We start from the raw sequence: 17,007 nt of genomic DNA on the forward strand, positions 1-17,007 counted from the left end.
AAGGTTCTAATGGGGCACGTGGAAAGCCTAAAAAGCAAAAAATAGGGGAGAATGCATCAGATGCCACCTCTTGTTCTTTGGCGGCAAAATCTAGTTTTTCAAAAACTCGCAAGAATTTGAAAAATTTTCATAAATCTGGCATTTTTCTCGGCAAACATTAAAAACAACAAAATCTCATTTTTAAAAAACACGTGAGAATTTGAAAATTTTTCATAAATCTCACATTTTTGAAAAAATCTTGGCAATAAAAAAATAAATTAAAAAAACATAAAATAGATTTTTATAAGAAAATATTAATAAAAATAATTTAAAAAATAAAAATACTTGATTTTTTCATGATAAATAGCCGTTTAAAACACAAATATCGTATTTAAATCTCACTATTTATGCTTTTTCATAAATCTCGTGATATTTTGAAAATCTCAGGAGAAATTACCGTTTTAAACCTTCAGGCAATTTCTCATGATATTTCGCAAGATTTTTCATAAATCTCACTATATTTGTCACTATTGGCCTTTCCACGGGACCTCCTCTTCTAAAGCCTTTCAGATTCTTCTCCTCAACAACTCTCTCTCTAGAAAATGGTTGTGTCTCGTTTATACTTGAGAAATATGGTAAGGAGGGATCTTTCTTATGGACTACATGAGAATAGGGAGGGCAGTGGACCGAGAGAAAACGGGGCCTTGCCTTGCCTCATCCCATTTGGACAATGAATGAAGGTGGGAGATGAAGGTTAAAATCAAAACCCGTGCGGAGATGGAATGAAGCTATTCCCCACCCTACCCCGTCCCATCCTCAATCCTTCTAAGGGATGGCAATGGATAGAGGGGAAATGGGGCACCTCCTCGCCTCGCCCTGTTTGGACCAGGGATGAAGGACATGAAACAGAGATGGAGGCAGGGATGGAGGTCCAAATTTTGAGACAGGGTGGAGACCTTGTCCACTACAAGAAACCTGTGGATTAGCAACGACTTAAATCCGTCGCTAATCCATCGCTAATTCGTCGCTAAACAGTTTAGCGATGGATTAGCATCAGATTAGAGACAGATAGCTTTCATCGCGAATTTTTTGACGCGAAGTAGCGACAAAACTTATCCGTCGCTAATTTGCGATGGATTAGCGACGAAAATGATCTGTCGCGAGTCTGTCACTATTTTAAATTAGTGATGGATAATATCCGTCGTGAGTCCTTCGCTATTTTAAATTAGCGACAAATAATATCTGTCACTAATCCGTCGCTAAATTTTTAAAAAAAAAATTAAAAAAAAATTGCTCGCTGCTGGGAGGTATTCCGATAGCAATAGGTCGGACTTGGAGCGATTCGTCGGCGACGACGGAGGAGGAAGACGACCCACCACCGGATCCCAACAAGCCATACTCCCTCGACCCCAAGATCTCCGATTGGGTCTCGTAGAGGTCAGAATGGACCGATCTCGTTGTTGACGACCATGACGGAGACGAGGCCGGTGTCGGGGCGGATGGCGTCGTGGAGGCGATCGAGGTCGAGGAGGTCGTCAGAGCTGACGGGGAGGTAGGTGGCGTGAAAGCGACCTGCTCCCTAGCGCGCTCGACCGCCTCGTCTGACTCCCAGCCGTAGAGGTGAGTGTAGGAAAGGGGGTTGCCAAAGCGGCCAGTGAAGAAGGGCAGCATCGCGTCCAGCACCCGCGGGTCCACCGGCGACGTCGCCTGCATGTCCAGGTACAACGGCCGCCCCGCGTCGAAGTTGGGCGACGACAGTCACGGCGGTCGACATCGTCCAACGGGATCGTTCGGTGAGCCTTACTGCGGCGAGCATGAGGCTCAGCTTCATCGACCAGCGGGAGCACGAGGCTCGGTTTAAATCGAACATCAGTTTAAATTTCGAACGAGGGAGAGAGGAAAAATTTTACGCCTTAGGTGGGACGATTTAAATCGAAAATTAGCGAGGGAATTTTTCCGTCGCTAATCCGTCGCTAATTAGCAACGGAAAAATTTCCTCGCTAATTTCCTACAGTTTTGCAGTGAAAATTTTTTGTCGTCGATCTATCGATAATTAGCGACGAATTTGAGACAAAATTTATACCGTCACTAATTTCAAAAATATTTCAAAGATTGGCGACGAATAATGTTCTCTCGCTAAGTCCGTCGCTAATTTGCGACGGAAAAAATCCGTCGCAAAGATCCGTCGCTAATAAGGGTTTTTCTTGTAGTGCTCCCCTGCCATCCCTACAAGAGAAGGTGGGGAATTGTTGGCTTTCTAGTGCCCTGAACAAACCCGACGACAACTCCCCTAGTCAAGACGTCACTATTTTGGACAAAGAGGAGAGAGCCAAGCCTCCACCGCCTTCCCCTTCCCCTTTCCCATTGAGGAAGGTGGTGGAGGAGGGATCGAGATACTGATTTTGTCCTTTCAGTTTCAGTGGTTCGAGACCACTTCTGTTTTAATTATTTTCCTCTCTCTCTCATCTCATGTCATTTGACATTTGAACAATTTGGGAGGTTGGTTAATATGCCCATTCCCTTGTATTGTATGGTTGACTTTATTGGATATTTTGGATCGGATCCAACCTTGAGTGATCTGGTTTGACACAATGCCTTGATGAAGGCATTAGTGGGAAGTTAGTAAGAATGGAGTTAGGTGAATGTGAAGGGTACGCATTCAATATGGCATGTGAAGGGTTCAGATGAATGCCATGTATGGGGGGAGGGGAGTGGTGTGTGTGTGTGTGTGTGTGTGGGGGGGGGGGGGGGGGGGGGGGGGGGGAGGGGGGATGGGAGGGGGCCGGGGAGGGATTTGTGGCTGGGCTGGTGTTGAGAAACCGAAAGTGTTCGGTTTCTTAAAAACCCAAAGCGGTTAGATTTATCGGGTGACCTGGTTCAGGCGGGTCGAGTCTGGATCTGAACTGGAATTCGGTGGCTAGCCCAATCCGAACCCGGTTCAGGTGGATGGGGTAACCCAACCTAGGTCTGTTAAGAGACAACATGGGTTGGGCCCAAACCCAAACTCAGGGATCAGACCCATTCGGGTTATGGGTTTGGGTCTAATCGATCCAGAATTAACCCAAGATCCAGATCTGACCCAAATCCTTTATGGATTGGGTCTGGACTGGGTTGATGATTTGGATCAGACCCAAACCATTATGGGTCGGTTTGGGTCTAGACTGGGTTGGGTTCTAGGATCCAACTCGAGTCTAGTTTGGAACGGGTCCAGATCTGGATTGGGTTATGAATTTAGATCAGACTCAAACCTTGTTTAGACCAGATTTGGATCTGAATCAGGTCTAGATCATGGGATCCAACCCATGAACTGGTAATTAATGGGTTTGGATTCAGACTGGGGGGATTCAACTCGAGATCTATTGCAACTTGATCTAGATCCGGATTAACTCTTAGATCAGGTCCGAAATAAGGTTCATGTACTATTTAAATGGATTGAACATGTTTTGTGAGCGATACGAGACATTCAAGGATTGGTTCAAAGTTTTTTTTACTAGTTCCTATCAGTTTTTTTACTAGCTCTATACATGTTTCAAACTGGTTTGACTGTTTCGAGACTGATTTAGGCCCTTAGTTGATCAGTTTGGGATCATTTAAGTTTAAAGCATTTTTATACATGTTCTAGCTTGAGGTCCCCGGGTTTTACCCATAAGAGCATTTTTTTATCATTTTTTCATGCTTTATAGGTGTTTATTATCATTTAAGCATGACTTTTGCATGTCTTATACATGCATTTTATATTATTTAAGTTATGCATGATATTTAAGCATGAATTATGACTAAATTCATAACATATGTGATTTATTTTCATAAATAAATTATTTATGCATATAAGTTGAAGCATGAATTTGTATTTTTTGATGATATAATATATATTTCATCATGAATATACATGCATTATTATGCGTGTGTGGGCATGCTCCATAATACAAATATGTTTGCGGTAAAAGATCTTGATTAACTGACTCATACAATCACCAAAGTTAATTGAGTTGTGTTGATTGAAGATTCTTTGGAACATGTTAAGATTCAATATTATGATTATGTATGATTTTATAAAACAATGATTATATTTAAAGGTAGGTCATTGTGTTCTAAATTCATGCAGGGTATAATAGTAGATGTGTATACCAGCTCATGAAGCATATTTTTATCCGAAGATACAATGCTGAATTGCCTCTAGTTACATGATCTATTAGTTTCACCAATTGAAGTAATTTTTTTATGAATTGAAGAGACAAAGCAACTATGAGTATTATCATTTTTACCAAAGTCGAACAATAATAACCCAATTATGCTTATTTTAGAAAAGGTGAATAATAAAGGGTCTCACATTTACCTTTTCAATATGAATCTCGTATAGAGCGATTAATTTCTCACTCATATAGAGAATAGAACAATCGTTCTGAAGACTATCTATGAGAAGTGAGAGCGCTTAGAAATATGTCTACGAGAAGTGAGTGCTCAAATAATTAATCTTAGCCTGTTGCTTTTGCAATCATGAATGACTAAGAATATTTGAGATGTTATCTCTCACTGCAGAACAGTTAATAAATTTTTGAAATCCATTGAGGAAAAAATTATTGATTTAAACGAGACTTTATATTATGCCATTTGGATAAGAAACTTTATTATGGGTCTTGAGATTGTGGACTCTATTGAGAGATCACTAAAGATGTTTTGTGATAATAAAGTTGTTGTGTCATCAAATAACAACAAGAGCTCAACCTCATGTCGACACATGAAGTTCAAGTATTTTGTTGTTAAAGAAATCACTGAGAATCATTTAGTGTGTATTAATACAATCGGCACGAAGAGAATGAGTGCAGATCTTCTTACTAAAAGGCTAGCACCGAGATTATATTCTCAACATGTAAATGAGATGAGTCTGTTTGATTCCTTATGATGTATAACAATATATTATGGTTATATGTAATCAGATTTATGAAGCTAAATTGATTCTCTGTGATTTTATGTATTGTTGATTCTAAATAAAGGATCTCTCATTTGGATAAAGAGAATAACAGAATAACAATATTAAATGATCAATATAATGAGTTAGAGACCAATCTATTCATAAAAATAATTTTAACATACTAAAGCACTGAAAATAAATTATATTATAGTGCATAAAAATATTATATTTCATAAATAGGTGTTATCTCCATGAATCATATGGTTCATTCTTGTGATACCGGATAACATGTGAACCCACATGAACATTAAATCAAGATAACGGTAAAGAACCTCGATTTTGTACTTTTTCGTGTCAATGGGTCAAGTGAGAGAATGTTGGACATTTCGGATCAGGTCCAACTTTGAGTGACCCGGTTTGACACAAGGCATTAATGAAGACATTAGTGGAGAGTTAATGGGGAGAGGTTACATGAATGTAAAGAATACACATTCAATGTGGCATGTGAAGGGTTCACATACATGAATGTCATGTATTTAACCCCCCACTCTCCTCCTACTATAAATTGAGGCATAGTTGCTTGATGAGTGCAACCAAGGTGTCCTCTTTCTCACCATGGACTTGAGGACCTGGGCTCATTGTGGGTATGGATAGGCTGAGAAGAACGCCGAACACCCGCGTAAATGCTCCTTTCGTTCATGATGGCTACCGGTATGTGTTTTCACTTTTTACATTTTGGTTCTCTTTTAGAACACCAACAAACTGTACCAACAACATGGGAGTATAAATCCACCTTTAACTGCTTACGTGCAAATCGTTTGTGTGAGGTGGCCAAATTGTCGCCGAATTATTGGTTGAAGGAGGACGACAAGGTGTATAGGGCGAGGTTCGAAATGCCTGGTCTCAGCAAGGACACCATCAAGGTGACCGTGGAAGATGGCTACCTGGTCGTTAGAGGAGAATGCAAGGAAGACGACTACTCATCGAGCAGGTCCTATGGCTACTACGCTTCGAGCTTTCTGTTGCCGGAGAATGTCAAAGGCGATGATATAAAGGCCGAGATGAAACACAGCGTGCTTGAGATCATTGTTCCAAAGGTGGAGAGATATGCAAGGAATGTTAAGGAGGTAGAGGTCGTGTAACAACGTGAGTATGGGGAAGGTGAAGGTGCTCTTGATCGGCTTGAAGCTTTACCTGTGCTTTTTGTTGCTCTATGCATGTCAAACAGTGTAGGTCTTTTGTTTGTGTATGAGAGGTTTGTGTACAGTACATGTGTTCTCTTTAGTGAAAAGTTAAAGATTTAGATGTTTGCTTACTTTGTGGTTGCTTGTCTCCAAGATCGCCGTCATGATCTATCTACGTTGAGGTTAGCAATGTAGCAGTTTGTCATACTTGGCACTTCAATTTTCCTGAAGACGAGTTCCATTCATCTTCTTTAAAGATGCCTTTGTAATCTACATCATCTATTTAGTGAAGATTGGCATTTGACATTTGAATTCCGCAGATCCGACTTGTTTGCATGCAGGATTGTTTTTTTTTTTTTGGCGATTCAAAAATCAACAGACGACAAAAACACAAAATGTTGTGATTCAAAAAATCATAATCATATTTTTTGGTGGAAAAAATTCAATCCCAGCGTTGGTTCCTGTTAAATCAACTGAAATCCATGCAAGGGGTCAGATTTAGTCAATGCCTCGAGTATTTTATCTATTATAGCGAAGGATCAATTTTTACATCAAGACAACTAAGATGTAATGCACTCTAGGGGTAACATTTGGTCACGTCAGTCTCACCGTTCGAATCAACTGGAAATCATAGGCGCGGATCATGTTGACCCAATTAGACCTCATAAATAGGTTCAGCATGGTCCAAATGCTGAAAACTGCCTTTTGGATCGTGTTTTTTATTTTTTTTTTTATGAAAAAATACACTCTTATGATCAAAAGTCGACCCCATTCATTCATAAGAGGATGATTTTGGCAACTCCATGTCAACACCAAAGTTTAGCAAAATCGTATTTTGGCAACACATGGCTCAATGCAAGGCTCCCAAACAAGTATATAAATATACCTGAAAGATCATTATACGCCCATATAGTCAGCAATTCTGGATTTCTAAAGCTTTCTCTGGTGTCTTATTCCCTATTGTACCATGGAGCTATTCCCTTAAACATGGAAATTAATACCAAACACAATTAAAAATGACAATACTAAAAATATTCCATTTCAGGGTGTTTTTCTTTCTGGATAACAATGAGAAGCCACCCTTTGATTTGGAACATTCCATTACGAGCCGAGAAATGCCACCTTAGTGTCTACAATGTAAAACTCCATGGTACCTCTCCCCGACCCAGGGTTAGTTTTCTGTTGGTTTTGGCCTTGCAGCAAGGGATGCACAACCCGAGTGTCGAATTCTTAGCATCCTTGATCTTGAACACCTTAAGCCAACCTAACTAACCAGATGTGTGGAGCTTATGTGAGCATAATTCTATGGGTTTGTATCAAAAGTCCTGCATTTTCTGAACTGAGGATTCGAGTAGTGTGCGTCGGAAGCAACCTCCTCCACACAAGTGAGTAAAATAACCAGATGAGCCGCTCATGGCTCGGCTCATAAGAGCTTGTTCAAACTCATGAAATAGGCTCGGCAAGCTCGGGCATTTACAACCAGCGTTCAGCTCGGGACGGTTCGCATAGACTTGTTAATTAATAACAAATATATATTACATATATTTTATATCATAGAGTGAAGATGATTGAAGTGTTTGGCTTGCAAACCATACGTTTAGAGTTCAAATCCTATTACTTAAAAGTTTGAAACAATTATTTATTTTGTTATTGAGCCAGTTTGAGCTTAACCTAGTAAGTCCAATGTCCAAATTTTATTATTTTCTAGTCTGAAGAAGACATAATTTATTGTAAATGAGCTAGTTGGTTCGTGCTTGACTCGTTTAGCTTGAGCTTTCCACGAGTTCAAGCTCGATCGGCTCAGCTCAACACAAGGAAGGAGCTGAGATTGAACACCCTCTATTCGTTCATTTGGTTCGTTTACCAGCCCTACGAGTGAGTGTGAGTAGCCAATTTAGATCAACCTTAATTAGATGAATGTGTATGGATTTTGTTTTCCCTCCTGTGATTGAAACAAGCACATCTTAATTAGAGTTATAAGGTAAATTCTTCAGAAGAGAAGCAGAGGTAAAATGCCAATACAAATTGATGTTTTTATCACAATGGATATATTTATTTTTTTAACTGAAAAAATATGGTGAACAATGCTTATTTTGTTTCGTATGCATTTGAATTCTTAAAAAAATTATATATTTTAACTTTTTCAATATTTTTTTCTGAAATTTTCTTCATAAAGACATGAAAAAATAACAATTTTCAGAATATGAAGAAAAAAAAAACACAGCTGAAGAGTGTCATGCTCTTATTTTTTGATAGAGGATCAAGTCAGCGTGCGTCTGACGTTAAAACCAATAGAAATCATAACACACAAACACAATCAAATAACGTGGTTTGGTTCTATTGAGAACTCTACATCCACGATCTCCGACCTCACATTTTCTCTTTTTATTTATGAGGACAATAAGATGAATACAGGGCATACATATTTACTGAGAGAAGGAAGCTGCTGGAGTTTCCAAAGGTAGCTCCTATATTAATTACGTGACTTGGTCAACAAGGTATTCCTTCTTCGTTTCATTCTTATCGTATTGCTTTCTGGACTCTTCCTCATCCCACTCAAGCTGAACAGGCTATAGTGCACCTTTAGCTAGCCACGAAGAAGATTGAAATAAGCTATAGTCAATGGTTTGGTGAGGAGATCCACAGCTTGATCTGGAGAAGGAATGTGCTAAATCAGAAGCTCACGTTTGGTAATTTGATCACTGACAAAATGATTAATATCAACTTTCGATGTGTTTTACTGCCAATGTAACAAGGCTATTTTTGCGAAGCTAGAATCCAAAATGAAGTGAATGTTTCAAATACAATAGAATCCTCTTTACTGTCATCCAATGACTTTCAGTAAGAGCATGCATAAACTGACATAATTTATTCATTGGATGCACAACAATTGGTCGAGTCATGGTCACATATTGTAACGCACCAACCACTCGGATATAAATATAAAGTGGGATCAGAAAATGAAGTGCCGTCATTAGAATTGACAGACAAGCAAATGAGTAGAGATAGGCTTAGAGGTGTTCATTCTTGTTCACTTTAGTCGATCAATAATATGTATCTTGTGATAAAAAAATAGAGACCCTCGTCATTATTGGTCGTGGCCTCTATACCCAAGAAAAAATGTAAGGCCTCAAGATCCTTAATAGAAAATGTATTGCCAAAACATTGAATTAAATGGGCAACAACATAAGAAGGAGAATTCTCCACAATAATAGTATCATCAACCTACATCAAAACAAACACAGTAATCTAGCTATAAATAAGTATCCATTTGAAACCCTTTGAAGCAAAAAGACAAAAGAAACTCAATGAGCCATTGGAACCAAGCTTGATAAGCTTGCTTTTAACTTGTATAAAGCCTTCTTTAACCTGCAAAGGTGATCTAGATATATTAGATCTTTGAAGCCCTGAGATTGTTGGATATACACTTTCTCGGATAAATGCCCATGAAAGAAGGCACTATGAAATGGATTGACCATCCCTAACTAACTGCAAAGGCAATAGCAAGATGAATCGAAGTAGGTTTAACCACAAGGCCAGAAGTATCAAAGTAATATAATCCCTCTTGTTACTCGTCGGAGATTAATTAGTTGGATGTCGTTCATCATAAAATTGATTTGACAGCCACCATAAAGTTGAACAACGTCCATGAAACAAGTATGGATGACTCATCAATTTTAAAACCCTGTGTATGTTCGCCCCCGATGATTCACTGAATCCCACGTCCGTGTTCGGGGGATCGAATGAGCGCCACGTATTCATGCACATGGGGCTCGTATTCCCGTGTATGTTGACATAACTTTGCATCGGACTCTGGTGATGTTGCAAAGACTTAATCACCCTTACTTGCTTTTCTTGCCCTGAAATGACGGTTCGAGGAAATGACAAAAATATCCTCCATTCAAAAGTTGTGAAACGACGGGTGGGGAAAAGGACAAAAAAGCAGAAATTCCAGAAAGTTTGATGTTAACCATTTAAAGTGGAGACGTTCGCCTGCGCCATCTGCTGTAACAGTGCTCCCATTATCAACGTTCCAGTGTTACAAAACATTCCAGTGTCTTCTCTTCATTACTGTTGTCGTTAGGCATCATGGAAGAAAGCAATGATTCACAAACATTCCAACCAGTGCCATCAAGGCACAGTGAGTAGCTTTTCATCTCATCATGCTATCGATGAAGAAGGCACGTCGTCTTGTGTGCCATTAAGGCATTGTTTGGTTATTGCAGGTAGATCTTGTTATTACGAAGGTTGGAAACTTATCGATATTTGTAAGACGCTGGGACCTGTTGACAAGAACGCTTGTTTGCAGATTCTAGGAAGGGCCTCTACCCCATCAGGTATCCTACAGTCACTCATCATATGCATTGTATCTCAAACCGCTGTATTAGTAACAGACTCTCGTTTTTGTGAGATACATTTTTGTTAGTTAATATCGATTTGTTTGCTATTATGTTCAAGTTCTTCCTTATCGATTTGTAATTTATTGTGCGATATATTTATCGACCTTTTAGATAGTATGTTTTTGTATCGTCGAGTTATAAGTTATAAAAACTGAACTGCCGTATCGATTTTCAATATCTGACAAATCGCTATACATATCGTTTTGTAAGATATTATATGTTTTGTAATATGTATTTGTAAGATATTTGTACACAGACTTTGAAAACGTTTGGGTGCAGAAACACATCTTGACACGCATGGCGGGGCGATTTTCGCATGCATATCGTTGCTCTCTCAGCGACTTCTATTGAACTCGCTTTAGAGCCTCGTGGATATTATGAGAGCGTTATCGTCAACACACATGTACGACATGTTTATTTTATTGGCATGGTAAGCGACACGTCGATGCTCAGCACAAGCAAACATCAAACCGCACTTGCTTTGATACTTTCATTCATTAAATCGTTGCTTTGACTTGCGTAACCCTAGTGGTATCCGTTCTTATATGCATCCTGATTAAATCGTAGTAAACCTATGTCGCTTGCTAACGAAAATTGATATATTGCTTACAAAACATTCCACTGTCTTCTTTTATTTGTCGTTGTTGTTAGGCATTAAGGAAGAAAGCAATGATGCACAAACATTCCAACCAGTTCCATCAAGGCGGCGTGAGTAGCTTCCCAGCATCATGCTATCGCTGAAGAAGGCATGTCGTCTTGTGTGTCATTAAGGCTTTGTTTGGTTATTGCAGGTAGATCTTGTTCTTACGAAGGTTGAAAACTTATCGATATTTGTAAGACGCTGGGACCTGTTGACAGGAATGCTTGTTTGCAGATGCTAGGAAGGGCCTCTACCCCATCAGGTATCCTACATTCACTCATCATATGCATTGTATCTCAAATCGCTGTATTAGTAACAGGCTCTCGTTTTTGTGAGATAATATCGACTTGTTTGCCATGTTACTGCAAACACAAATTGATATATTGCTTAAAACATTATTGAGCTTATCATCAGGTTGTAATAAAGACGATGTAGCTCAATCAATAGAAAGATCTGGAGAATTGAATATCTATACTTATGACCCAACTGAAGAATTGAACATCTGCACTAACGATGCACATGAAAAGAAAGGTGCAGGCATTAGACCCACTATTGACTTGAATGTTCCAGTGGAAGAAATGCAATTCAATGATGAGGTAGACTACCATGACAGCGCACATAATAAAAGTGTATGCACCGGGAATGTACACAGAAGTACACCTGACTTCAATGTTCCTGAAGAAGAAATGCAATTTAGTAATGATCCTGATTTTGATGTCAGTACACTTAAGAAAACCGTAGGAACTGGGAATGTACATGGAATTGCACTTGACTATGTTCCTGTAGAAGGAATGCATTTTAATAACGAAGAAGATGCATATAAATTTTACAATGATTATGCCTTAAAAGTTGGCTTCAGTGTGAGAAGGTTTTCTTGGTCAAAAAATGCACACGGTGTCTTGGTTAGAAAGATATATGTCTGTTCCAAGCAAGGTTGGAAGAAATCAATGGAAAATCCAACTAGGAGCACGCCAGAATCAAGATGTGGATGTCAGGCGAGATTGGTTTTGAGAAGACATCCGAATGGGAAATTTGTCGTGCGTACTTTAATCAGTGATCATAATCATGATTTATCTGCATCATTTATGACTCCTATGCTAAGGTCACATCGTAAAGTAACTGTAGCTCATGCTGCAATGGCTGAAATAGCCGATAGCACCGGCATTGCACCAAGGAAGACATACAATTTGTTTACCCGCATAGATGGTGGTCGCAAAAATGTGCCATTCACACCTTTGGATCTTAGAAACCACTTGAGCAGGAAGAGGACAGATAACATGAAGAACGGAGAAATATGTTGTTTGGTTCGTTACTTACAGAATAAATCAAGCAATGAACATGGTTTCTTTAGTGCAATGCAAGTGGACGCAGATGGATATGCCGTGAATATGTTTTGGTCAGATTCAAGGTCTAGATTAGATTATGAATGCTTCAATGATGTGCTTGTGTTTGATACTACAGTAAAGATTAACACTGAACAGTGGCCATTTGCGCAGTTTGTGGGAGTGAACCATCACGCACAAAGTTGTATATTAGGCGGTGCTTTTGTGTATGACCAGACCAAGGAAACCTTTAAGTGGTTGTTCAGAGTATTTACACAGGCAATGAACGGAAAGCATCCTGAAACTGTACTCACAGATGATGATCACGCAATTACGGCTGCAGTGCTTCATGTGTGGCCAGATGCACATCATCGCCTGTGTTTGTGGCATATCTTTCAAAATGCAGCAAAGAACATAGGACACATATTTAATCAGAATACAGGGTTTGACAAACATTTTACAAGGTGTGTACTTCATAGCGTAGACGAGGTCACCTTTAAGTCAGATTGGGACAAAATGATAAAGACATACGACCTTGCTGACTGTCTGTGGTTACAAAATTTATATACAGAAAAAGAGAAGTGGGCATTGACATATGGAAGACAATACTTTTGTGCAGGTATGATAAGCACACAAAGAGCCGAATCTATGCATGCCACGCTGAAAAAAACCCTGTATTCATGTTTAACAATGTTTCATTTCATGGAACAATATGAATTATTTGTAGACGGTCTAAGACAGAATGAGCTTGAACAAGACGTGAAATGCTTCAATACACGACCTCTAACTTTTGGCATGAAAATATTGATGCGACCTGCAGCTCTGTATACACTAACTGTATTTGAATGGATCAAGAAAGAGGTGTTTCATGTCATGAATTGCAGAATAGAAGAACTGGTGCAAACCGAGAATATGCACAAATACCATATTTTTTGTCAGGGCGAAAAGCATCAGGAAAGGCAAGAAGCGCATGTCACGTACAATGTCGACAACGGAAGGGTAGAATGTTCGTGCAAAATGTATGAATTCAAAGATATCCTATGCTGTCATGCATTAAAGGCACACAATCAAGAGAAGATACAAGAAATACCTGAGTCTTACGTAATGCGAAGATGGACGAGACGCGCGAAGATTGAAATGCTCGTTATGGACAATGCGAGTAAATCTGGTGTTGACGAGAAGTGCCACATAGCCTCCCGTTACCAACAACTGTGTAGGTCATTCATGCATGTTGCTGATTTGGCATCGAGAAGCGAAGAAGGCTATGCATGTGCGAGAAAAGCTGCAACAGAGTTACTTGAAAACGTGGAGTTAATTCACATTAAGTCTTTTGCAGCGAATGAATACCAGCCGAAGATAATGGGATCGAACAACGTAGGTTAAAATCATGTCTCGCTTGACACTCCCGAGAAGTTGCGCCGAAGCGTAAACATTATCTTCAACAAGTCAGTAGTGAACGTTGTTGATTATGATGGACATATTCATGAAGCAAAGGGTATCAAAAGAAAACCTGCCTCTGATCGCAGTCGTCGGAGGGCAAAGGGTGCACTAGAATTGGTTGGCAAGAAAAGGACTAAGAAACAACCAACCTGTAATAAAAAATAACAAAGCTCTTTGAATGAACAGGTATGTAAAACATTATATTGCTCCCCATTGCGTGAAGCTTGTCAAATAGCTAAGTCGTGTAATGTCCATCATGCAGCAATACCCTGCAGAAGTACCGGCAAACGTTCAAACCTACATTCCTCCCGACCATATTTCCGGCAACGATCGCTACAGTTTTACAAGGCTTTTGGTATGTTATCGATGTTGCGAGGAGGTAGGCATTTCTTGTGAAACTTAATTCAGTGTCTAATATTATCTCTTTCATGACAGGCTACGATGCAGTCGACAGATAGGTTTGGGACACAGGAATCTCGTGTGGGCTATTAACTTAGTTGGCATGCCTCTTTGCATGACCTGATCTCCACAATGTCGGGTTTTTGGAGAGTTTATAGTCATCATATGATATGTCTTAAATGATGCAAAGACTTCATGCTTATGTTTAAGGTAGTATATCCAACAAAATCTTGAATAATCATAAAAAAAATAACATAGTAAGCAAATCCTCCCTTAGATACTACGGGTGTCTTCGCCTCGAAAGAATAGCGCGCAAAGTATTGGCGAAGACAAATACAGCGATTGTTTGCCATCGCTGATTACAGCGATGCAAATAATCAATAGATAAGGAAAGGATTTGTTGTCATCGCTGGATACTACGTGCTTTGAGTCAGAGAGCGATCTGTGGCATCGCAGCATAAATCCGAGTGCACAAGTTGAAAAGATTTGTTTGTAAACGTAGATCTTTGTTCGAAAGTCAAGCTTCTCATTTTTTCAAAAATGCAACGATTATAATTGAAATTACTATTACAGAGATCTTTGTCTTCGCAATCGCTGTATTTGTCTTCGCCTCGAAAGAATAGCGCGCAAAGTATTGGCGAAGACAAATACAGCGATTGTTTGCCATCGCTGATTACAGCGATGCAAATAATCAATAGATAAGGAAAGGATTTGTTGCCATCGCTGGATACTACGTGCTTTGAGTCCGAGAGCGATCTGTGGCATCGCAGCATAAATCCGAGTGCACAAGTTGAAAAGATTTGTTTGTAAACGTAGATCTTTGTTCGGAAGTCAAGCTTCTCATTTTTCCAAAAATGCAACGATTACAATTGAAATTACTATTACAGAGATCTTTGTCTTCGCAATCGCTGTATTTGTCTTTGCCTCGAAAGAATAGCGCGCAAAGTATTGGCGAAGACAAATACATCGATTGTTTGCCATCGCTGATTACAGCGATGCAAATAATCAATAGATAAAGAAAGGATTTGTTGTCATCGCTGGATACTACGCGCTTTGAGTCGGAGAGCGATCTGTGGTATCGCAGCATAAATCCGAGTGCACAAGTTGAAAAGATTTGTTTGTAAACGTAGATCTTTGTTCGAAAGTCAAGCTTCTCATTTTTCCAAAAATGCAACGATTATAGTTGAAATTACTATTACAGAGATCTTTGTCTTCGCAATCGCTGTATTTGTCTTCGCCTCGAAAGAATAGCGCGCAAAGTATTGGCGAAGACAAATACATCGATTGTTTGCCATCGCTGATTACAGCGATGCAAATAATCAATAGATAAGGAAAGGATTTGTTGCCATCGCTGGATACTACGTGCTTTGAGTCGGAGAGCGATCTGTGGCATCGCAGCATAAATCCGAGTGCACAAGTTGAAAAGATTTGTTTGTAAACGTAGATCTTTGTTCAGAAGTCAAGCTTCTCATTTTTCCAAAAATGCAACGATTACAATTGAAATTACTATTACAGAGATCTTTGTCTTCGCAATCGCTGTATTTGTCTTCGCCTCGAAAGAATAGCGCGCAAAGTATTGGCAAAGACAAATACATCGATTGTTTGCCATCGCTGATTACAGCGATGCAAATAATCAATAGATAAGGAAAGGATTTGTTGTCATCGCTGGATACTACGTGCTTTGAGTCGGAGAGCGATCTGTGGCATCGCAGCATAAATCCGAGTGCACAAGTTGAAAAGATTTGTTTGTAAACGTAGATCTTTGTTCGAAAGTCAAGCTTCTCATTTTTCCAAAAATGCAACGATTACAATTGAAATTACTATTACAGAGATCTTTGTCTTCGCAATCGCTGTATTTGTCTTCGCCTCGAAAGAATAGCGCACAAAGTATTGGCGAAGACAAATACATCGATTGTTTGTCATCGCTGATTACAGCGATGCAAATAATCAATAGATAAGGAAAGGATTTGTTGCCATCGCTGGATACTACGTGCTTTTAGTCGGAGAGCGATCTGTGGCATCGCAGCATAAATCCGAGTGCACAAGTTGAAAAGATTTGTTTGTAAACGTAGATCTTTGTTCGGAAGTCAAGCTTCTCATTTTTCCAAAAATGCAACGATTACAATTGAAATTACTATTACAGAGATCTTTGTCTTCGCAATCGCTGTATTTGTCTTCGCCTCGAAAGAATAGCGCGCAAAGTATTGGCGAAGACAAATACAGCGATTGTTTGCCATCGCTGATTACAGCGATGCAAATAATCAATAGATAAGGAAAGGATTTGTTGCCATCGCTGGATACTACGTGCTTTGAGTCGGAGAGCGATCTGTGGCATCGCAGCATAAATCCGAGTGCACAAGTTGAAAAGATTTGTTTGTAAACGTAGATCTTTGTTCGAAAGTCAAGCTTTTCATTTTTCCAAAAATGCAACGATTACAATTGAAATTACTATTACAGAGATCTTTTTCTTCGCAATCGCTGTATTTGTCTTCGCCTCGAAAGAATAGCGCGCAAAGTATTGGCGAAGACAAATACAGCGATTGTTTGCCATCGCTGATTACAGCGATGCAAATAATCAATAGATAAGGAAAGGATTTGTTGCCATCGCTGGATACTACGTGCTTTGAGTCGGAGAGCGATCTGTGGCATCGCAGCATAAATCCGAGTGCACAAGTTGAAAAGATTTGTTTGTAAACGTAGATCTTTGTTCGAAAGTCAAGCTTTTCATTTT

The 17,007-nt window shown here is 39.4% G+C and overlaps 1 protein-coding gene across 1 annotated transcript; it reads left to right on the forward strand.

Annotated features, from left to right (window-relative positions):
* The first annotated feature begins 1,690 nt into the window (after positions 1-1,690).
* LOC149815321 (26.5 kDa heat shock protein, mitochondrial-like) lies at positions 1,691-6,033 on the forward strand. Its single transcript, XM_089990523.1, has 2 exons — positions 1,691-1,772; positions 5,642-6,033. Exons 1-2 carry the CDS (start codon positions 1,691-1,693, stop codon positions 6,031-6,033), a joined length of 474 nt encoding a protein of 157 aa, XP_089846649.1.
* Positions 6,034-17,007: the final 10,974 nt, after the last annotated feature.

Source organism: Nuphar pumila, chromosome 15 (genome assembly GCF_984573655.1).
Source record: "Nuphar pumila chromosome 15, dmNupPumi1.hap1.1, whole genome shotgun sequence".
NCBI lineage: Eukaryota > Viridiplantae > Streptophyta > Magnoliopsida > Nymphaeales > Nymphaeaceae > Nuphar > Nuphar pumila.